This window comes from Hyperoodon ampullatus (genome assembly GCF_949752795.1).
Source record: "Hyperoodon ampullatus genome assembly, chromosome: 8".
NCBI classification, from domain to species: domain Eukaryota; kingdom Metazoa; phylum Chordata; class Mammalia; order Artiodactyla; family Ziphiidae; genus Hyperoodon; species Hyperoodon ampullatus.
Window position 1 is genome coordinate 45,851,963 of NC_136921.1, and position 23,255 is coordinate 45,875,217.

The following is a 23,255-nucleotide window of genomic DNA, read 5'->3' on the forward strand; positions in this document are numbered from 1 at the left end:
ACAGTGAGCTGCCTAAAGAGATGTACCGCATGTCTCTCAGGAGTGTGAACCTCAAACAAATTGTTTAGCTTCTCTAAACCTTAGTTCTCTTATCTGTTAAATAAAAACAGTAACAAATTGAGTTATTTCTGGATATAGCCACCATGAAGAGTCAATACAAGCTGCCTTCTTTTAGTGTTGCTGGTGGGAAATTACCATGTAAGAGTTCAAAACAATGTTAATACCACAGTTTAAAATATCCAGGTTGTTCTTTCAAGTATAATCTCTTTCTCTGGAGTATCAATTTGATTAAATTGGTTATATTACGCTACAAAGTAAAAATTCACATAATGAATTTTACAGCCACATTATACAATAATAAAGCAGCAGAATATTTTTTTAAATCATCATTCAGTAAATGCTATTACACTGTGAAATATTACGTTTTAATCTCTTTTTCAATAGAAAGGTTTTCTAAGGAAATGACTTGGAGCCTTCCACATTTATCAGACGCCTTTTCATTATTCTTTTCCATTTTTGCAATTCTGGATCCAAATTGCATGGCCCGTTTCGGCAGAAGAGCAGAGGTTGTTAGACCAAGTTCCACTGCCGCAAGACGCAAAATTAGTTTTTCACCAATTCCACGGGATAAAGTCAAGTTTGCCTTTTCCCAAACCGGTAGGGAATTTAGAAAGGAGACAACATTTTCATCCAGGAAAGGAAATCTAAAATAAAAAGTATAACTACTATTAAAGAAAAAAATCAATCTGTTGTGATTATTTCTTTTGCATTTTCTTCAGTATGTTAATATTTATAGTATAAATTTATTTTTGAGGGCACTATTTTTCTAGATTAAAAATATTCTAGGGCTTCCCTGGTGGCGCAGTGGTTGAGAGTCTGCCTGCCGATGCAGGGGACACGGGTTCGTGCCCCGGTCCGGGAAGATCCCACATGCCGCGGAGCGGCTGGGCCCGTGAGCCATGGCCGCTGAGCCTGCGCGTCCGGAGCCTGTGCTCCGCAACAGGAGAGGCCACAACAGTGAGGCCACATACCACAAAAAAGAAAAAAATTCTAGTTATTTATATAATTTTATGGCTAAAATTTAATCACATGAAAAACTATTTCACAACACTTGTCTGATTTTAATACATATGCTAAAATATAAAGAAATTTTCCCTCAACAGATAAACAAATTAAGCCTATGATGTCAAGAAATAATTTCAAATTGTTTCACAAGATATCTTGGGAGATGCCTTGAAAATAAGCATGGTCATGAGTTAATTATTCAATCTGTGTCTGCTCTTTACTATCTAAAGATATTGAACTTTAGGGATACAAAACCAATAATAGAAGGGCTCTACTCTCCTGAACTTGTGGAACATTTACTTGTGGCAAAACTTTATGGTATCAAAATTGTAATTACATTTAAACTGCTTAAATGGCGACATTTAATTGCTTAAATGCTTAAATTGGTGTAACAGGACAAAATATTAGATTAAAAAAAAAACTTTCTGCTCTTTTGGCTTTCCTAATTTTCTAGCAAATTCTGTTCTTTTTTTCATTTAAAATACTCTAATCTCACCCCCTTCCTTCCCAATTCCTCAAAATGCAATACAATTACACTAGTGTTTCTATTTCATTACATTTCATTCTAACTTAAGTAGAGAGATCAGAAAGGGTAAAGGCATCTGTTATACAAAATATTTTATAAAAATGAATTGTGAAAGCAAATTTAAATAAGAGAAGCTAATAGATTACAATTATTATGCCAAAATCCATAATAAATCGGTTTAAATCTAGCCACTATAATGGCATTTATTAAATTACAATTCTGATTTGCTGTTTTAAACATCCTTCACATCCATTTTTACCCAAGGATGTCATGGCGGGGGGTCTTTTTAAAATTTTTTTTATTTTTTGGCTGCACCATGCGGCATATAGGACCTTAGTTCCCCAACCAGAGATCGAACCCACGCCTCCTGCAGTGGAAGCACGGAGTCTGGAACCACTGGACCGCCAGGGAAGTCCTGGGGGTCTTTAGAATTAACTGCTTTTACTGAATAAAATAAATTCCCTTTTCTCTGACCTAGCTGAAATAATGGACTGAATTTCTCTTTCTCTCTCTCATACACATATACCCTTCAAAAGGAAAACATTTTACACACTCTGTATTGTGGCATTACTTATTTCTTTATAATGAAATTTTGAAAATTATGATAATTTTACATGTCAGAACTGGCAACACAGGAATGACAAGGTAGAGACAAGAAACAATGAAGTCTCAGGGTTCGTGTATTATGATGCTCCAATTCCCACGAAGCTTATTTGGACTCCTTGTTCTTGCATGCTCGTACCCTTGTAATAAAACCATCACTTAATAAATTAACCTACTTGAACAAATTTCTGCTTTTTATAATTAAATGAAACATCTTCTTTTATCCTTAATGCTTTAAAAAGTTGTATTCAAGCACTTGTTTACTATCATCAGAAATATGTTGTAGGTAAACACAAACGCCTAAGATTAAAAAAGAATATACACATGAAAGTGGCTTGATCTCTGAAACTTTTAGGTAATCTGCAACATATGACTAAACTGTGTTCAAAAAACATATGACAGAGGGGAATCCAGTACCGGAACCGCCATTTAAATCAGTATGGATCTATAAAGGCACACCTTGTTTTATTGTGCTTCATAGATACTGCGTTATTATTTTTTTTTTTACAAACTGAAAGTTTGTGGCAACCCTGCGATGAGCAAAGTCTATCGGTGGTGCCATTTTTCCAACAGCATTTGCTCATTTCACGTTTCTGTGTTACATTTTGGAAAGCTCGCAATATTTCAAAATTTTCATTATTATATTTGTTATGGTGATATGTGATCAGTGATCTCTGATGTTACCTTGTCATTGCTTTTTGTTTTGTATTTTTAAATTAAGGTATATACATTTTGCTTTTAGACATAACATTGCTGCATACTTAACAGACTACAGTACAGTGTGAACATAGCTTTTGTATGTGCTGGGAAACCAAAAAATTCACGTGACTCGCTTTTTTGCGGTGATCTGGAACTGAATCTGCAATATCTCCAGGTATGCCTGTACATACAGAGATGTCTGTAGAGACGAAGTCAGGCTCTGTAACATTGGAGGAGAAAGCTTGGGAGTAGGACTATGCCCTTACTGGGAGGAAAGCAAACATCTGAAACAAAACAATGCCCCTTAAACACCTTCTCTCAGTATTTCACTACCTCAAGTTTTACAGTCTTTCACTGTAGTCTTAAAAGCAATCATGTCATTGTATCATATCTGAAAATTACTGAAAAGCCATTTCTTGGAGAATGAGTTCTAGAAAAACTGTTCCTCTGGCTCTTCTCCAGCTTTGCTTCTGACCGACTGTGTTTGTAATATAAAGCCAAGATATTGCTGCTACTGTTATTCATTTGAACAAGTCTCCAAAGAAAAAGGAACCTAAAAATCTCCTTTTACAGTCTATTGTCTTTCCAAGATTACCCAAAAACCCTCAGATAGATAATAGGAATTACCTTGCTTCTTTTCCATGATCACCAATAACTCTGTCATCACGACCAAGATTTCTAGAAGAAATTCGACCCAGTTCCATCTCGATTTCCTCATTCAGTCCTTGCAGCCCGTGTGTCTGGAAGCGGACACGATGACGAGAATAACCTGCGAGCTGCTCATCTGCACCAATTCCAGTAAGAACTACCTAGAAAGGTTTAAAGAAATCCATATAAAAAATGTTATCTACTATACAGTAAGGAAAATAACTAAGATAAAAGTCAAGCTTAAAAAATGATAACCCCAAAGATAACATTTTCAGAGAAAAGCCGTAAGGCAAAGTCATAAAATAGTAAAATAGGCCCAATTTTTACAAAGTCATATACTTTGTGTTGTAGTTTAAATGCAACTGAAATACGCCATATTCTTGCAACTTAAATGCTAAAAGCTTTAAGGGTCAAAGTTAGGTCTCAGAAATCCTGAGTAGAAATACCGTGTCATACCTTTGCACTACTCTGGTATGGTTTTGCTTCATCTTGGGTCACTAACCAACCAGCTCCTCCAGAAGCAAACCAGACTGCACAGCCAATGCTGTCATCCAACACTGTATCCAAGGGCTGAATTAAGTGGGATATTCGAGTTCGTCTTAATCTTTGCAGTTCTTCCAGAGAAACATTAATTTCAACAAAATTCCAAATCCGGGAAGGGTTGGCAGCTTGTAGTTCCTTTAGCCCTGCTCTTCCTGTGATTCGATCTGGTACGTTGAATTGTTCACCAGGATTAGTGGCAGCAGCAGCAGTGACATTTTTAGAGGATTCTTCAGACCGTTTTTCACAATTATTTTTCTCTTTTCTCCCTTTTTTGTTAAAACCAGCTGGTATGGTCTTTTCTTTAGTCATGAAAGCCACATTAAGAAGATCAATTGGTTCATCTAAAGGAATATGACGGTCAGCAAGCGCTGCGATAACCATGGAATCAATTCCCCCAGAAAATAGGATTGCAACATTTGCTTTCCTGTTACTAGTATTCAAAACTTCACTTTGTGTCAGGTTTTCATCCCTAGGTAAACACAAGACACGTCTCTTGACTGCGATACTCAGGACATCAATGAACTGCTGGACTACTTCCTTCATGTGTCCATCAGTAAGAAAGACCTGAAGGGTCTCTCTTGACGGTGGGACGCTGGAAATGCTACTGCAATGGATCTCAAATGCGGCTTCTGGCAAAATCATATTTAAAGGGACAACAGGTTCTTTCAGATACAGTTTGGCTTCATTTGCTGCCACTGATACAAATGTTGGCAAATCTGCTGAAATTTGAGTTAGGCTATTAACACATTCTTTGATAACATCCTCCCTAGAGTTGTATTTCCAAGGATACAATTTTAAAACAACAGCTTTGGAAATGGAAGCAGACTTGAGATCAATTCTGAAAATTCCAGATGCTGGAACTTCTTGCCACTGATTGGCCACTCCAGATGTTTGGGCGCCAATCGAAGAGAGGCAGAAACTCTTGCCCAAACTACTAAAATGCCAAAGCAAGCTACGACGACCAAAAAAATCCCTACCAAACCACAAAGAATGACTAGATGCTTGATAATATATAAAAGACCAAGGACCTTGGACTTCTGAGAAGAGTGACAAAATATCAGATTCATTCTTACAAGAGGAAAGATAATTAAACATTATTTGGGTATCATTCTCTTCAGCTTCAACCTTTATTCCACTAAAGACTTCTCCATTCCACAGGAATACATTGCCTCTTTCATCTTCAACAGGCTGGGCAGTCAACACACCTCTTAAGTGAAGGACATGACCAGAAAATAAACACTGGTAGTTAACATTAGACTTTAACAACTGTTTACTACTGTTGGGTCCCCGCCGTTTAAGATTACACAGTAAATCCTCTTTCAAATCTTTGTTGAAATGCTCAACAGAAAAGCTTACTGCACAACAAATGCCACACATTGCTATGTAAAATCAAGTTGACTATTTCTTGATTTTGGTCTTCTCTGAGTTTTCTATTTCTTGGTATTCTTTCCTCAGCTCATCCAATGTATCTGTGGGGGAAGGGAGAAGACATACTAAGTGAAATAAAAATTCTTGAACCTTTACCTAGTAATTCAAAGGGCAAAACAGGTTATTTTCCAAGATCAAAACATATGAGTATATGTACTACGTTAGTTTGAATAATAATTTACAACAGGCTTCTAATGAAGAATGTTTAGTATTTAGGGAACTTGTTTCTGTTTGTTAAGTGCTTATTTTGACCCAGGCATGGGGCTATGCACATTAAATATACATATCATTTTATTTAAATCCCGTAAGACTTTGGAGGCTCAAAGTGATTCACTCAAAATCACAAAGGTAGAAAGTGGTAGAACAATATTTCATACCTAGATCTCTCTAAAACTCTAAAGCTTACGTTAATTATTATCGCTTCCTAACACATCTTATATTTTTTAAATTTGATTTTATTTTTACTGTTGACTCATCCTTGGAAGGCTAACTTGAAAAAAACCAAACTATTGCATTAATTTTATTAACAGGTATACCACCATCCCATCTTTAGATATATGTTTAAACATTCAGATGTAGACAGTATAATTTAGGCACCATCATGAATTTCTACAGAAAGCCCACAAAAGAATTTCTGTGTGTTTCTATATAATGTACCAAAAAAACTTACTTTTGCTCTCAGAAAGCATTTCTGTTCGGTCTGCAAGAAAGAATATGTCGCTGTTCTGCTGCTGCCTATATACTTTCTGCAAAACATAATTTAGGCTAATATCATGATTTATTCTAAAAAGTAGATGTCAAAACTCTGAACCCTATTATTGCTTATTCTTGAACTTCAGTAACATGTTCAGAACAATACCTTAGCAAATACAGATAAACAAACAGAACTCACCCATTATCCAACTATCTAGAAATTGCTACCATTAACACTGAGGTAAAACTCTTTTTTCTCTGCATTTACTATAATACCATTTTTCTTTAGTAATATTTCAGTTTATTTGGTCATTTAAGTGTTTCCAACTTTTCACCATTATAAATCAGCGTTGAGATGAATGTCTTTGTACCTAAATTTTTTTGCACTCTCATGATACTTTCCTAGGTATCAATTCCTATAAATAGAACAGCTGGATCAAAATGTTACATAGCTTTAAGACTTTGATACATTATGCCAATCTGCCCTCTAGAAAGTTTGTTATCAATTGTACCGTACCTGTATCAGAAATGTCTAACATGTCAGTTACCACGTAATCTCTACAATGCTTTAAAGGGCTCAAATCATTTAACTTTAAAATATATGTTTTGGCAGTATAATGACCCATGAAACAGTAGCTTGCTTGTTTGTGAATATGTTAATAGAAATGGGGTTAAATAACCATGTTAAAGATTTGGAAGCTCTGAGTAAAAAACCTGGGGGCGGGGGGGAAGAAAGGGGAAGCATTTATCTTTTTTTTTTTTTTAAACAATTATTCACATTCACTTGAATAGTTTCTACTCTTCTCAATAGATTTAAAGTTCATTTATTTCAAAAGAAAACACCAATTCAAGTATAAAATAAATACCATTAGTGACTATGGCTGCAAGATAACATAGTACAATTAATATCATTTGGTTCAAAGGTAATGTCAATTGCATATGATGGGGAAAAGATTATCAACAGCTATGGTTAATATGTAGATATCTATATATGATATATATTTAAAAAATCACAGACACTTCATTTTTGCAATTTAACTAAAAAGATGCTGAAACCTTGTAAATTTTAATATAATATAAATCTTATATGTAGTTCTTATAACTTTTGTATATAGTTAATAAGATATAATCAAACCCTCCCACATACTGTTTGAAATAACTCTAATAACTCACCCTGTTCTTCTTCAGGTTAGAAAGTTCATCCACAACAATTTTTTGTTCTTTAATCTATTAAAATAAGAAAACATTCTTAAATCAGAGGTTATCGAAGTATGCTCAATGAGGGCCCTTTAAAATTAAAGACATGGGATAAGTATTGATTGTCCAAATGGGCAGTCTGTGAATATATAGATTCTTTTCAACAGCAGCTGTGTGGAAGTGCAGGTGGGGGAAAGCTGAGGGAAGAAACAGTGATTAGACTTACAAAGTGTTAGATGGCTCACTGAGCCCAGACAGGGTGTTGGTAACCAGCATTCATATTCAGGCAAGAGCCATAGTTACTAAGATTTACATCTTTTATTTAAAATAGAGAACGTACCAAAAAAAAAAAAAAAAAAAAAGACAGTATGCACCAAAACCCAAAAGTAATACCAATTTTTCAATGATTTCTTTTAAATTATATTTTAGCTTAAAAAAAAAAAAAACAAATGGAATGAAGAGTGGGTTACTCAACCCCCCGCCCCCATTCCCATGCTTTTCATGATTTATGTACTAAATGGTACAGCCAGACATTCAGAGGGAACAAGTAGCAGTAAGTGCCCTACCTGGGGTAGTACAACCCATCACTTTCCATCTTTGCTTTACATCTCAAAGGTTAGCACAGGGCTGGCACTGTTGAACTAGGTCTCACTTTTTATTAGTAGAAGAGGGCTCAACTAAGTGGAAACTAAGTTTCTTTTAAACTCTTTTCAGTAATGGTAGCTTTATTGTGAACATGATTGATTACATAGTATCACTAGAGCCTCTAAAAGCATATTTTATAATTTTGGCCTACCTCGGAAGCCTCAAGGATCCGTCATACATCAGTGTAAGTGGCACGCTACGGTAGTAATCAGAGTGGGCCGTGTGTGGTTTGAAAATTCATTCCTCACAGATGTGTATGTACCCTTCTGCTCTCCAGCTGACAGTCACTGTAGTAACTGACTAGAGATTGAGTTGAATTCCAGGATCGAAGTTGTACAACCTCCTGGAGGCTTATGTTTGAACAGCACTTTCCCATTCATTTTAGGAATGGCAGGTATACTTTAGTACTTCAGACAAGGAAACTGTGATGGAGGGATTAGAGACTTGCCCAAGATGCCACTGTCAGTGTGGGACAGAACCAAAGTATTATCTAGGACATCTATTACCTCAAAGGCTATAGCCATCCTCATCTCAAATTTATTTTTAAAGTTTTTTTTTTTTTTCCTGCTTATGGCAGTTAAGATTTATATTATACTGGCTCCCTTTTGGGGGGGAGGGGCAGAAGAGTGATAATCAGATACCCATTTTAGGAACGTAGCTCTGGCTAAAGTGAAGGACATACTGGAAGAAGGCAACAATGGCTGAGGAGAGGCCAGTTAGGAAACCTTTGCAGGATTCCCTACGGTGGATGAAAGTGGCTGGTTTAGGATGGTTAAGAGTGTACATGGTGATAAAGGCACATATTTTAGATGGGCCTCAAAAATAAAACTGATAGGGCTTCCTGATGTACATAAAGGTTGGCTCCCACGTTACTGGCCTGGACAACTGGATGGACGGTGCTGACACTTTCTGAGACAGAGAATACAGGCAGCAGATCTAAGGTGAGCAGTATTTCTAAAAGTATTAGAAGAGTACATAGAAAAAACCCAAACCAGGCTCCTCCTCATTAGGGAGGAGGCCCACACCCTTGCTCTCTGCCCTGCTTCTATCTTAACTAAACAAACTTTCTCTGTGTGCTCTCCCACTTGTTATGCTATGTCTCTAATAATAAACTTTGTACCTGTTTTTACAGTTTTGCCTCCGTGAGAAATGCATTTTTCACTGGGGGCAAGAGCCAGGGACTGTGGTGGCTGGGATCCCTGGTTTTCATCCAGGCTCCCCAGGTTCAAGTCCTGGGCAGGGAATTAAGATCTTGCTTAACGCCATCACTCACTGCTGCAGCTCCGAGATCAGATGGTGCTGAAACCCGGGAGCTGAAGATACAAAGAAGCTCTTCTCCTCAAGTTATTTATGGTTTACAACAATTTTTTAATTTACACCTGTGGGTAAAATTAAAACATTTATCTTCCTCTCTACCTGCTCCCTCCTGAGACTGGAAACTCTTAGGTTCCCAGTAGCTTTATCAGCTCCTCTACGCTGGGAACAATTAAATCATACTAAGGCTAATCAGTCTAATTAGACCAAAAAATTGGGGCAAGTGCCTTATGAACAATGCCAATATATAATTTCCCTGAAAGATAAGGATTGGTACAGAACAGACTAAGTCAGATAACCTGGGTATATACTGGGCAACACCTAATGGAAGTTCTTGACTTAAATTCTTACTTATGACCTTACTAGTACTGCTAGCTCTATTGTTTTCTATATTGCCTGTTTTACAAAATTGTTGCTTATTACATCATCAAATGTGTGACTGAGCCTCTGATAAAATGATGATACATAGTTCCATATGAGATCAATGATTTTAATAGTGTAACTCTAAATATGGGAAGACAACAAGAGGGAATATTTACCTGGACCATAAGGAATTAGTAAGACAGGTGGTCCAGAGGTTTTTGGCTACTGTTAACAGGGCCTAGTCCAGTAACACCACATTGAGTGGCCTGTCAACGAAATCTTTGCCAGACCCGGGAATGAGCATTCCTAGCACTGTGGGACGAAATGGTCATGAAATGCCCTCCAAACCATGGTTAAACTTATGACCATGAAGGGGCCCTGCCGACTGGTAACTGACCCTTGCCATCTACCTCTACAAGGACTAAATCATGGCCACTGCAGCTGCTGACCCTCAACACCCCGTGAAAGGAGTTCAGGGTGGAGATCAGAAATGAGGCACTCTGGGGGACTTCCCTGGTGGCGCAGTGGTTAAGAATCCGCCTGCCAGTGCAGGGGACACGGGTTCAACCCCTGGTCCGGGAAGATCCCACATGCCGTATAACAACTAAGCCCATGCTCCACAACTACTAAGCCTGCACTCTAGAGCCCACAAGCCACAACTACTGAGCCTGCGTGCTGCAACTACTGAAGCCCGGGAGCCTAGAGCCCATGCTCCGCAACAAGAGAAGCCACTGCAGTGAGAAGCCTGCGCACCACAACGAAGAGTAACCCCTGCTCGCTGCAACTAGAGAAAGCCCACACGCAGCAACGAAGACCCAACACAGCCAAAAATAAATAAATAAATAAATAAATATTTTTTAAAAAAGAAAAAGAAATGAGGCACTCTGTGCTCTGGGAAAAACTGGTAGGACAGCCCTTCAGATTGTCAGATATTTTCAGAAAAAGATTTTATGAGCCCAAGTTCTTACATCTTCTCATACCTAGGAAAACACTAACATCATTAATGGTAACATCTGCTTTGGCTATTAAGGAGAAAATTTTCAGACCAATAGCACCTGTTATCTATGTGTTACTACCACATTAAAAGTTAAAACCTACTTAAATGAAACTAGACAACTGTCTATCTGGCTACAAGTCACCCCAAAGCGTCAGGTCCAGACTGGGTTTCAGGCTTTACCTCCTGAAAAGAAATGAGATCTATTTTGTCTGTTAACGTCCAGGTTGTCACTCCTCCAACTACTAACTAGGTCTGTCACACCTACATCAATAACACCGGGTTAGTAGAAAAAGACATCAAAAAGTTATATGACCGTGCTCAATGGCTTCATTCCTTTGGACAGGGTAACCCAAGCGCTGACACTATCTGGACTACAGTTAAAGTAATGCTATCAAATGTAACCTGGTTCTTACTCCTGCTTGGGCCCCTGGTTACAATAATTCTTTTACTGATCTTTGGCCCCTGCCTTTTATTAATCTACTTGTCTAGTTTGTTCTTTCTAAGGACACAACAGTTTCCCAGACAAGATGACGGTGATGCAGATTCCAGCCACTCCTTGGAATAACAAAAGAAGTCACCCCGGGCCCCTTAATGAGACAGGACGAGAGCTCTGTGACCCCAACTAGGTAGGGTCTACGAGCGCCATGCCAGCATGAAGAAGCTGCAGAAGACAGACCTTTGCCCTTCAACCTCCCAATAAAGATGTACTGGGGTTCACATCTCTCAGGGGGAATTTGAGGCAGGAGATAGATGGGCTCCAGGCTAGACATATACAACTGGCCTCCTGTTCACACTTCCTGGAGTGAGAAGAAGATGGGCTCCAGACCGGACATTCATTACCAGCTCCCTGTTTACATTTCCTGAAGCAAGAGACAAACGGGCTCCAGGACTACATATTTATGACCGGACTCTTGTCTATCTGCACCTCGATATAAAAACCAGCAACAGAAATAGAGTAAATAACCGGACATTGGACATTTTTATGGCAGGGACAGAGTGGGACTAAACCCTGTGAAAAGATCAAGAGGTCATACATTTCCCATCCTTGGGGCAAGGGAAACAGTGCACATGCGCAGAAAGGCTCCTTGGGGGTCAAAAAGGAGGGGGCACCACCCCATAATATGTGATGGCCGTCCCATAGGCCTCTGGGCTGTAATCCATCTTGGAAAAAAGTTGCGCACGCATGTTAGGGAGGATCCTAGGGCAGGTCAGGTGTGGAAAAAGAAACCAGATAATGGGCCAAAGGTAAACAAAGACCTGGAAGAACTGCCCTATATAAACGACTTCACCACCTCTTTACTGCGCTCCTCCTCATTACGGGGGGACATCCACACCCTTGCTCTCCGGGTGTGCATCTCTGCCCTGCCTCTACGTTAACTAAACCGTTTCTCCGTGTGCTCTCCCACTTGTTGTTGTGCTACGTCTCTAATAATAAACTTTGTACCTGTTTTTTTTTTTTAAAGAAAAAAAGCAATTATGAATCTCAAAGACATTGTGTTGAGTAAGAGACGCATACGCTGTGATTTCATCTACATGATGTTCTGGAACGGATAAAACTCGTGACGCAGAGCAGATCAGGGGTTGCCCGAGGTTCTGGGTTGGGGAGAGCACAGCTATAAAGGGAGTCTTTTGGGGTCATGGAACTGTTCTGTATCCCAATTGTGGTGGTGGTCACACAAATTTACACGTGTTAAATTTAGAGAAAAGAAAAAAGGGTCAAATTTTACTGTACGATAATTTTTAAAATAAAATTTTAAAAAATTCATAATTTGAAAAACAAAACAACTAAACCCCCGCTCTACTGCCAACTGGGTCTAATACTGGGGCAAGTTTCAAGGTCTCCCTTTAACTGTAGCTGTCAAAACAGCGGGACAAAGCCGAGACCGGGCCACGCGGCCTCCGTGGATCTTCTCCGGCGGGGGGAGAGCGGCGCCCCGTCCCGAACCTGGGGGGCCTTGTCACCCTGTCCCACACTCACCTTGCTGCTGAGATCTTCCTTGTGCTGGGTCGAGTTGTCGGTAGGGACCAGCCCGGAGCCGTCCTCGGGTCGCGCACCTCGGCTGGGCATCTCCACGGAGCGTCAAATATGCAGGATGCGCAGCCCGGAGAGCGTTCTAGCGGCTTCCAGTCCACAGCCCCAGAATGTCTGAGCTCCCAGCGGCTCCATCCCCCGCCTTTCCCTTTTCTGTGAGTCCTACCAATGGCGTCTGCGCGCTCACTCTTACGCCTGCGCGCTCACTCTCTTACGCCTGCGCGCTCACTCTCTTACGCCTGCGCAGTTCGGATCGGGCCTGGGAGCAGTTGTACGCGTGCGCACAAATGATTAGTGAGCACGTGAGCAGAGCCTTGTTATGAAATCTGAGAGGCTCCCTAACGGTCCCCTAGTGGATGGGGTGTTGAAACGCTCTTCACCACGTGGCATCCGGTAGACTGTGAGTTATATGCGCCCCCCAGTGGTAAATATAAAGAATAGAAGCGCTGTAGAAATACCGCTTAATATTTATTATCTAGGCAAGAATATGAAGCCAGGCACAAATTTAAGAGATACGTTGCTGGCAACGGAACTGTGCAGACTAGGTAAAGTTTTTGTTGACTTGTTATTAGGGTTAAAAGATAAATACAGGATTCCCAGTTAAAAATGAATTGCAGGGGCTTCCCTGGTGGCGCAGTGGTTGAGAGTACGCCTGCCGATGTAGGGGACACGGGTTCGTGCCCCCGTCCGGGAGGATCCCACATGCCGTGGAGCAGCTGGGCCCGTGCGCCATGGCCGCTGAGCCTGCGCGTCCGGAGCCTGTGCTCCGCAATGGGAGAGGCCACAGCAGTGAGAGGCCCGCGTACCGCAAAAAAAAAAAAAAAAAGAATTGCAGATAAACGAATAAATTTTTAATATAAGTATGTCCCATGCAATATTTGCAATATCTCACTCCTATGAGAAAAATTATCCAAAACTTGGAAATAGGCAAGAATTTACCAAGGTGTTCATGAAAGAACACCTTCGCTGAGCTTGACTTTATGTTGACTGGGCTATTTTATAATTCTGTAGGGGCGGGGGGTTGGGTAACAGGTAGATTTTTGTCTGGCTGATATGCAATAATTTCTATCTGATACACCAGATAACCCCACAAGTTGTGACTTATTGTTCTGTAAGATATTAAACAGTTTTGCATCTAACTCTGCAGTCCTACCCTAATTTTTAAAATGAATATACTTCTACTTTCTCATGTACTCTTAGAATTGGTTTTAGCATCTTACTTGTTCGTTCATTAATTAATGAGTTGAATAAAACTTTGACAAATGTTCGTTTTATATTTGCACAGGAGACATGGTTTTCTGTTTTTGAAAAGTATACTTTAACGTAGGAAATCTCAAGTTTCCACAGAGATGCTCAGGTGAACTCATGTGATGGAGCCAAACTTTATGGCTAAGGAAGTGTACCTCATGGGTTGTTTTATTGGCTCTTAGAGTAAATCCAAAGCAGTTATAGAACTAACCACTGTCTGTTTTTTCTTTTTACTGATTTTTAAAAAAAATTTGTTTTTGTTTCTGATTTATGCATAGCTAAGTTATCCTGCCTTGGTAGCAATGATTGAGAATTTGGTTTTATGGCCTAACCATTTGGTGATACCTGTTGAATGATGGCTATCTAGTCTCCATTAGAAGTGAGATGACAAAGAATCCAGTATTTTAGTCTTTTCATTTGTCCTTTGTGAGCTCAGATTGATTAAGAATGTTGTGCCCACTGGGAAGAACAGCTTTTTGAGATCTGAACTGTTGAGTTTTTGTGTGTCTGTGTTTACTTTCAACCTGGGGTTGAGGTTGTAAAGCTGAAGCTATAAGCTTTCTAAGTGTCTGTGTCTATAATTTATAACAGCCTTTATATTTTGCTGAGTAAAAGTAAAATGTTTTCCTACTCTGTAGGGTATTAATAAATTCCACTGTAATGCCTCTTAAATTAAAGGAACTTTGTTCTGATTGGTCTATAGACGTACATATGCACTTGCATAAATCCCCCAAATTAAAAAAAAAAAAAGCCCAGAATTTCTAACGCTTTAAGTGTGCTAAACTTAAAAAACAAAAAAGTCCTTCTTACAAAAACTACTAGCTTAGAAACATTTGAAAAATCCAAGTTTATATAATTAAGGTGAGTCTTTGGAGAAATCAGCCTGGATTAATAATTTTGGTTTAAGAAAAGAAGGCAATTATATGTCTTTTCTCTGATTTATCAATGTTAAGTAAAATAACTACACATTTTAAGAATAACATGTAGATTTGTTTTCTCATGAAGAGATTAGCTAATCTGAACTTCCTAAACTACTTATATTGATTTACTCATTAAATAAACTAGCATTATTGCTAGAAAATATAAGTTTATGAAAAATGTTAATTTGTGTTCACTAAAATGACTTATTAAGACAAACTTTTTATATCAACAGTAATTATGTTTTATACTCTAAATTTAAATATAATTCCAAAATCCTTAGGTAACTTAAAACCCTAAGATAATATTAAATTAATTATTAATTAATCATTAGATAACTAGATTATTTTAAAAGTTGAATACTGAAACACTGATTAATAAAAGCATAATTTTAAGTTTATATACTTTTGCTTCTTGCTTTTGTATGCTATAGAATGGCTATCTTTTTGGGTCATGTTAATATACATGTTCATTTTTGCCACTTTCAGAAGGTGTGAAAGGAATGTGTGTGGCTGTAGAGACTTGTGTTATGTGGACTTATGAGCTTTATTCATCGGCTAAAATGCTTGCATATGACAGTTCTCAATAATCTACCTCCAGTTTTCCTATGAAACAGAACTTATTAAATTGGTTAAAAGTTATAATTAATATGGGAGCTAAGACCACATTAAGGGCAGGAAGAAGAGAGCATGTAAGGTAATGGAATGAGTCTTGTTTTGAAAGGAAAAAGAGAGTCCTAAAGTGTCACTTTATTCAGAATATGAAAGAGCACAGTGAAAGACAAAAACCTGAGGAAGTACAGCAAGTTGGAGAAGGTCTGATGAAAGTGGATCTTATTTGCCTTGGTTTGTAATACCAGGCCCTGAAAGGAAATTTTGAAATATGCTAAAGTTTTGGCAAAGTACATTCAGTTTTGAAGTCCTATTCACAAGATAATTATTTTTTAAAAACGTTACTGCCAAATTTTATGTTAATTAAAAACTAAAATTTGGCATTCTCTTAACCCACCTCCTGGCTCCATTTTCCAAAACCTTTAGGATTCACTACAATTGATCTGGTGGGAACCTAGGAACATGCCTCTCCTGACACTGACACATAGGATGTCATCTTAATTAGTGTCTGGAGGTGATGGGGAGGCTTATCTGTAAAGCTAAAGAGAATGAACTTCCCAGTGTGTTAGTCTTCTTTGTACCTCATCTTCTATGGCAGTGTCTGGCAGAGTGGGAGCTCTGGTTAATCCTTGAGTTGACTCTGACCCACAACTGTTTCCCAGAAACACTGCTGATTGATCTACAGTTGTTCACCCCCCTTTGGGAGGGGTGGTGTTGGGAGAGCTGCTGCTTATCGCTCTGCTGAGGTTCTGATGTTTCTCTTTATTTATTGAGGCCACCCAAGATGAAATAGTACTAAACAATACAGTGATAATCATACTAGTATGGTGATAAAATGTTTTCAAAGTTCTTTCACATTTTGTCTTATTTTTGTCATGTTTATCCAATTGCTTCTATCTTCCCCCTTCAGTTGCTGTAACTTCTGTGTTGCTTAAAGTCACACTTTAGGGTTACTTGGTATCGTTTGTCTTGCCTGACTGGTTCAGGGCTGCCTGTATGGAGCCCAGGATACGAATAGCTAGGCTGTTCTTCCTACTTTCATGCATCTTTCACTTAAGTCCATTGCTGTTGTGTATCCTACTTCATAGGATAATTTCATATTTATTAATGCTATTTATACTCTTCCTCTGATGCTACATTCTTAACATATTTAATTCTGTTTAATAATACATAGTTCAATATTGACCATTTTGTAAAAGTGATGTGTATTATTAGCTTGGCTTCCAAGGTTTTGAAGAAATAATATCCCAAACACTGTTTTTCCTTGCTTACTCAATGTAATCTAACACAGATTTATTTCTAGCCACATAAGTCAGTCTCCATCTGGTCTCTTGCACATAAGGTGTGGAATAGTGCTGTGGTCCCCAAATATCAGTTAGTAGAAGGGTGACATTCTTACTATATAAAAGCATCTGAAAGACTTGTTCAGTTACATACTGATTCCTCAGTCCTTTTCACAGATTTACTAAATCAAATCTTTGTGGATGGGACATGGTTGTCTGCTGCATAACTAAAGTGCTTACCATTTACCCTATAACCAGAATGTCTGGGTTTGAATTTTGGCTTCTACATATGTTAGGTGTGTGACTTTGGGTAAGTCATTAAACTTCTCAAGCCCGTTTCCTAATCTGTAAGATGAGAGCAATAATGGTGCCTAGGTCAAAGGGTTGTTGTGAGGATTAAATGAGTTAATATTTGTAGAGTGTTTTTTTTTTTAACAGTTTCAGGCACATAGTCAGCAGTATCTAAATGTGTGTTAAATAAATAAATCAGAAGTTCCCCCAGATGATTTTAACACAAGCAAGGTTTATGAACCAATGGAATGGAAAGAGCCAGGCTCTGAAATGCTTGACCCATTTCTCATTGAAGATATACCCTCTCTTCTACTTCCAGTGATTCTCAGCTGGGCTGGGACTGTCCACAGCTGAAGCTTTCAAAAATATGTGGAGGCACTTTTGGTTGTCACAGTATTTGGATGGTTCTGTTAACTCTGATGGGGACAGAAATAACTGGGAGCCAATCGAAAAGAGACAGACTGAGCCACAGACTCTAAGAAGCCTGGACTGGCAGGCCAAAGGTCAGGCTCAGGGAGCAGATCAAGGCACTGGGAATCACGTACGGTGGGAAGAGGGACGGCCTCTAGGACCAAATCACAAGGAGGTGAAATCAAGGGAGAGGTAATATTGCAATCTAAGCAGGTAATTTGCACCGGGAATTCTGTCAGAAGATGATGGCCAGAGATATTTGTAAACAGCCTCTAGGACCTGAAAGGGGGACTATGGGGTCTTTATCACACAGGCATTGGCGGGACGCAGCGACTTAGTTCTAGTAAGGAAGTGAATGCATCAGGTTGATCTTGGTCCCTCAAGGGAAATAGCTGAGTCTCCAGGCACTGGGCTGGGGATGAGTAAACCTTTACTACCTGACGTAAGATTGGTTATGAAGTTTCGCTTCAGCTGTGGAATGTGGAGATCAGGCGCTCCTGGCTCCTACAGACAACATCACTTTGGGGCTTTTCTGCAGGGTAGGGATTAGGATGAGGTAAATGAGGACCTAGGGTGCAAGATTTAAAGAGGCACTCACTCTCAGGGTGCTGCAAGTGAGTGCCCCTTTAAATTTTCCACGCTAGGTGCCTCATATACCGCACCCTAGTCTCAAACCCGCTCTTATACCCACTGGATTTGAAGGCTTCATTGTTGGTGGGTCTGTCTTACAATGTAGTGCCCATTGTGGCTCGTGAATGACATCAGTGAAAGATGCTTCATATGCTGGCCTGCCTAGTGTATCTTTACATGCCCAACAATTATGTAAAAGGTTGATCAAAATTAGCAGCTTCTATAACTTCTTCCATGCCGTTGCCGTAGTCCACCTACTTTCCCAAAGATTAAGGACATGTTTAAAAAGTCTTGGTCTACATTATTTATTATTATTCTTTTGTACATTTTAGTTTTTTATTTTATTTTATTTATTTTTATTTTGGTTGTGCCAGGTCTTAGTCATGGCTCACCGGCTCCTTCGTTGTGGTATGCGAACTCTTAGTTGCGGCATACATGTGGGATCTAGTTCCCTGACCAGGGATCAAACCCGGGCCCCCTGCACTGGGAGTGCAGAATCTTAACTGCTGCACCACCAGGAAAGTCCCTGGTCTACATTATTGAAGAAGCAAAATTAAACATAGCCATCTCTGTGAGTTAGATTGCAGTGAATGACTGAGTCAGTTAAATAAAAGAGTTATGAAATTTTTAATGTCTGAAGAGTTGCAAATAGTGATTAGGCCTTTACTGTTACCAAATTTGCATTTCGATGCTTTTAAAACGTGCAGAAATGTGTCCACCTGAGTGAATCAACAAAAACAAAGTCTAAATGATGTATCAATGATAAATATTTATACATTCAGATAATGTTTTTCTTTATAGAATGCCCTCATTATAATGCAGAATTCTTCATAGCTGGGTATTTTGACTCCACTCTGATTTTCACTCTTACAAAGCTGTTAAGCAAAATCTGTTTATGGCAACAATGTAACTTTGCCTTTGTATCTTTTCTTCCTTTGTGAAGCACTAGTCAGGAAAATACTACAAGTATTAGCACAGTGTAAACAAGCAAGTTTGTTCAGTTTACCTGCATTTATTTGCCTGTAGGTCCTGTGGTTCTGGTGTTAAAAGCATTGCTATAGAGTAGTTATTGGCTTGCCCTAGTGAAACAAAACAAAACAGCACACAGATATGTGTCTTAACCTCTTGATGATTTTATAATGGAAGTTGAGTGTCCAAGGAAGGCTGAGATTAAATTCTGGATGACCAAAGCCAAACCCCCTGCTGGTGTAATGTTATCAATGTAGGTTTGTGTGATTGAGGCCTCTTGAAAGAAGGTTCATGGATGGCTTTTGCAGAAGAAAGAATATTGTACAGGGCAGGGGAAGAGGGAGGAAATGAGAGTAAGAGGAATGTCGGGAGGTTAAAACTCTTGGGAGACTATTCTGTTAAAAAAAGAAACTGGAAATTGGGACTTCCCTGGCAGTCCAGTGGTTAAGACTCCACATTTCCACTGTAGGGGACACGGGTTCAATCCTTGGTCTAGGAAGTAAGATCCCACATGCCGCAGGATGTGGCCAAAAGAAAAAACAACTGGAAATTATACTACTGCTATAATTATTATTTTTACTTAGAGTCAGGTAAATGAAAACAAAACTTAACTAGGTAAAGAGTTCTCCATGACTTTAAACCTATAATTGGGTTTTCTTCTTCAAGATACATGGTTTAATTAAAGTTAAACTTTAATTAAAACTATTTAAACTTTTATCTAGGAATAAAAATTTCTATCATAAGACCACAAGACTCTGAACCATTTTTTCATCTATTCAGTTAAGGAATTATTTTATTAATAAATTTTGTTGTTTTTAAAACACAAAATATTTATGAATTTTCTAAGCATAGTAACTAAAATATTATATCCCTTGTGATATTTGAAGAAGGTTACATGTTAAGAGAAGAACAGCAAAGGAACCGGTGGGAAAGTGGTGTCCTTACTGTGAACCAAATATACCTGAAATCAGCTATCTGAAGCTGGTGTAATATTTTATAGCCCTTTATTAGAGTGATAAGCTCTGTTTCTTTTTTCTCTCTCTTTTTAAATTGAAGTATAGTTGACTTACAATACCATACTAGTCTTGGGTATATAATATAGTGATTTGATATTTTCATGTATTATGAAGTGATCACCGTGACAAGTCTAGTTACCACCTGTCACCACACAAAGGTGTTACAATATTGTTGACTACATTCCTGTGCTGCTCATTACATCCCCATGACTTACTTATTTTATAGCTGGAAGTTACCTTGTAATAATCGCTCTCACTTATTTCCTGTATCTCCCCACCAACCACCCCCCGTGACAACCACCCGTTTATTCTCTGTGTCTATGAGTCTGTTTCTGTTTTGTTATGTTTGTTTGTTTTGTGGTTTAGATTCCACATATAAATGAGATGATACAGTATTTCTCTTTCTCTGACTTATTTCACTTAGCAAAATACTCTCTGGGTCCACCCATGTTGTTGCAAATGGCAAGATTTCATTCTTTTTATGGCTGAGTAATATTCCATTGTGTATGCATACCACATCTTCTTTATCCATTCATGTTTTGACGGACACTTAGTCTGCTTCCGTATCTTGACTATTGTAAATAATGCTGCAGTGAACATAGGGATGCACATTTTGTCGAATTAGTGTTTTTGTTTTCTTTGGAAAATACCCAGAAGTGGAAAAGCTGAATCATTTGGCAGTTCTATTTTTAATTTTTTGAGGAACCTCCATGCTGCTTTCCATAGTGGCTGCACCAATTTACGTTTCCACTGACAGTGCATGAAGTTTCCCTTTTCTCCACATCCCTGCCAACACTTGTTATTTGTTGCTTTTTGATAAGAGCCATTCTGACAGGTGTGAGGTGATATCTCATTGTAGTTTTGATTTGCATTTCCCTGATGATTAGTGATGTTGAGCATCTTTGCATGTGTTAGTTGGCCATCTGTATGTCTTTTTTGGAAAAATGTCTACTCAGGTCCTCTGCCCATTTTTGAAAAAAGTATTTATTCATTTATTTATTTATTTTGGTTGTGCTGGGTCTTAGTTGTGGCAGGTGGGCTCCTTAGTTGGGGTTCACTGGCTCCTTAGTTGTGACATGTGAACTCTTAGTTGTGGCATGTGTGTGGGATCTAGTTCCCTGACCAGGGATCGAACCCGGGCCCCCTGCCTTGGGAGCACAGAGTCTTAACCACTGCACCACCAAGGAAGTCCCTGCTCTGCCCATTTTTTAATTGCTTTTTTTTTTGAGTTGTATGAGTTTTTTATAATGTTGGATATTAACCCCTTATTGGATATATCATTTGCAAATATCTTCTCCCATTTTGTAAGCAGCTTTTTTGTTTCATTGATAGTTTTCTTCGCTGTGCAAAAGCTTTTTAGTTTGATGTAGTCCCATTTGTTTATTTTTTGCTTTTGTTCCCCTTGCCTGAGGAGACAGAGCCAAAAAAACATATTGCTAAGATCGATGTCAAGGAGCACACACTGCCTATGTTTTCTTCTCAGAGTTTTATGGTTTCAGGTCTTACATTTAAGTCTTTAATCCATTTTGAGTTTGTTTTCTTATGTGGTGTGAGAAAGTAATACACTTTGATTCTTTTCCATATAACTGTCCAGTTATCCCAAACACCATTTATTGAAGTTCTGCTTCTGAACTCTACAGTATCAAATATTTTTCTTTACTCTTTATGCCTAGCTGTTCTTAATTCTAAAATTAGAATTTTTGATCAAAGGGCCTCATCATAAAGTTTATATAATCCCTATTGATGAACTAAATAAAATGTAATAGCAGCAACAAAAATCCCATAACATTTCATTGTTTCCTCCTCCATGTAGTTAGGAAATTATTCTACACCCCAGGATAAGTAAATTCTAATCTTAAAAAATGTGAAATCCTAACTTCTAAATCTGAGATAGGTCTAGTTCACTGTGTAACCTTGAGCAAGTTTCAAGAGCTCTATGCCTCAGTTACCTCATCTGCAAAATAAGGATAATAAGCAGCTGCATTATAAGAATGTTATGATGCTCCCTAAAGGATTACTTAAACACAGCTAGGATAAAAAGAAGAAACATAAATTAACTTTGAAACACCCTTAGATATAGAATACTCAAACAGAAGTTACTAATAAACTTTCCAGGAATCAGAGTTTTAAAAGCTGTTCTATAATTGGAGACCCAGTTCATGTCTAAGGACACAGTCTTACATTTCACCTAGAAAGAATATTTTTATAATATCTCAATTATATTATGTATTTAGAATATATAGAATATATATCAAATATTCCAGTTTATCATTGCTAATATGTAGAAATATGATTGATTTATAAATTGATCTTGTGCCTTGTGACCTTACTAAACTCACTTACTAATTTTAGTAACTTTCTTGTAGATATTTCAGGATTTTCTCTGCAGAAAATTAGTTGTCTGTGAATAGACAGTTTCCCCCTCGCTTCCTTCCTCCTTCTCTCCCTTCCTCTCTCTCTCCCTCCCTCCTTCCCTCCTTCCTCTCTCTCTCTCTTGCTTTCTTGCTTTCTTTCTCCAGTTTGTGAGGATTAGAGATGACACATGAAAATGTGTGCTATAATAATGCCTGGCTGGGCTGTTCTTGGTGAGTGGTGGTATGGAATTAATATTATAATTCCCTATCCTCACAGCACTTTGAAAAGGGAAATAAATCAGAAACGCAAATTTTCCTTTAGGAGAAGAATTAACTGTAGTTAAACTAGGAAGCAATCCCATGTACCTTTAGTTTATCCGGTGCAAAAACGTCCCTTCTCTGAAATATTTGCAGGAACTTCTGGGTTACAGAGCTTGTTGCTGGACTGTTTGGGGTGGCAATCATAAATCTTCACTTAGACTGCATTTTACTGTACTCAGATCTTTCTTCTGGGTTTCACTCTCCCTAAGCTTCCTGACACTCTTTAGTCTGTTGATATGATGAATTAGCTTGATTGCTTTCTGAATGTTGAAGCAGTCTTATATTCCTGGGATAAACTCCATTTGGTTATGATGTATTACCTTTTAATGTTTTTTGGATTCAATTTGCTAATATTTCCTTGAGGATTTTTACATCTAGGTTCATAAGAGCTGCGGGTCTGCAGCTTTATTTTGTTGCAATGTATTTTTTTCTGATTTTTAGCATCAGGGT

At 38.4% G+C, this 23,255-nt stretch overlaps 2 protein-coding genes across 2 annotated transcripts; both read right to left on the minus strand.

Annotated features, from left to right (window-relative positions):
• Positions 1–403: 403 nt before the first annotated feature.
• Positions 404–5,461, minus strand: ASNSD1 (asparagine synthetase domain containing 1; the record flags this gene model as incomplete). Its single annotated transcript, XM_079710724.1, has 3 exons — positions 404–704; positions 3,521–3,702; positions 3,998–5,461. 3 exons carry the CDS (start codon positions 5,459–5,461, stop codon positions 419–421), a joined length of 1,932 nt encoding a protein of 643 aa, XP_079566850.1. The 3' UTR covers positions 404–418.
• Positions 5,422–12,889, minus strand: ASDURF (ASNSD1 upstream open reading frame). The gene is made up of 4 exons (XM_079710726.1): positions 12,700–12,889; positions 7,379–7,432; positions 6,183–6,258; positions 5,422–5,553 (listed from the first exon to the last, which is right to left on the minus strand). The coding sequence occupies exons 1-4, from the start codon at positions 12,787–12,789 to the stop codon at positions 5,483–5,485; spliced, it is 291 nt and encodes a 96-aa protein (XP_079566852.1). The 5' UTR covers positions 12,790–12,889; the 3' UTR covers positions 5,422–5,482.
• Between the last annotated feature and the right edge of the window lie 10,366 nt (positions 12,890–23,255).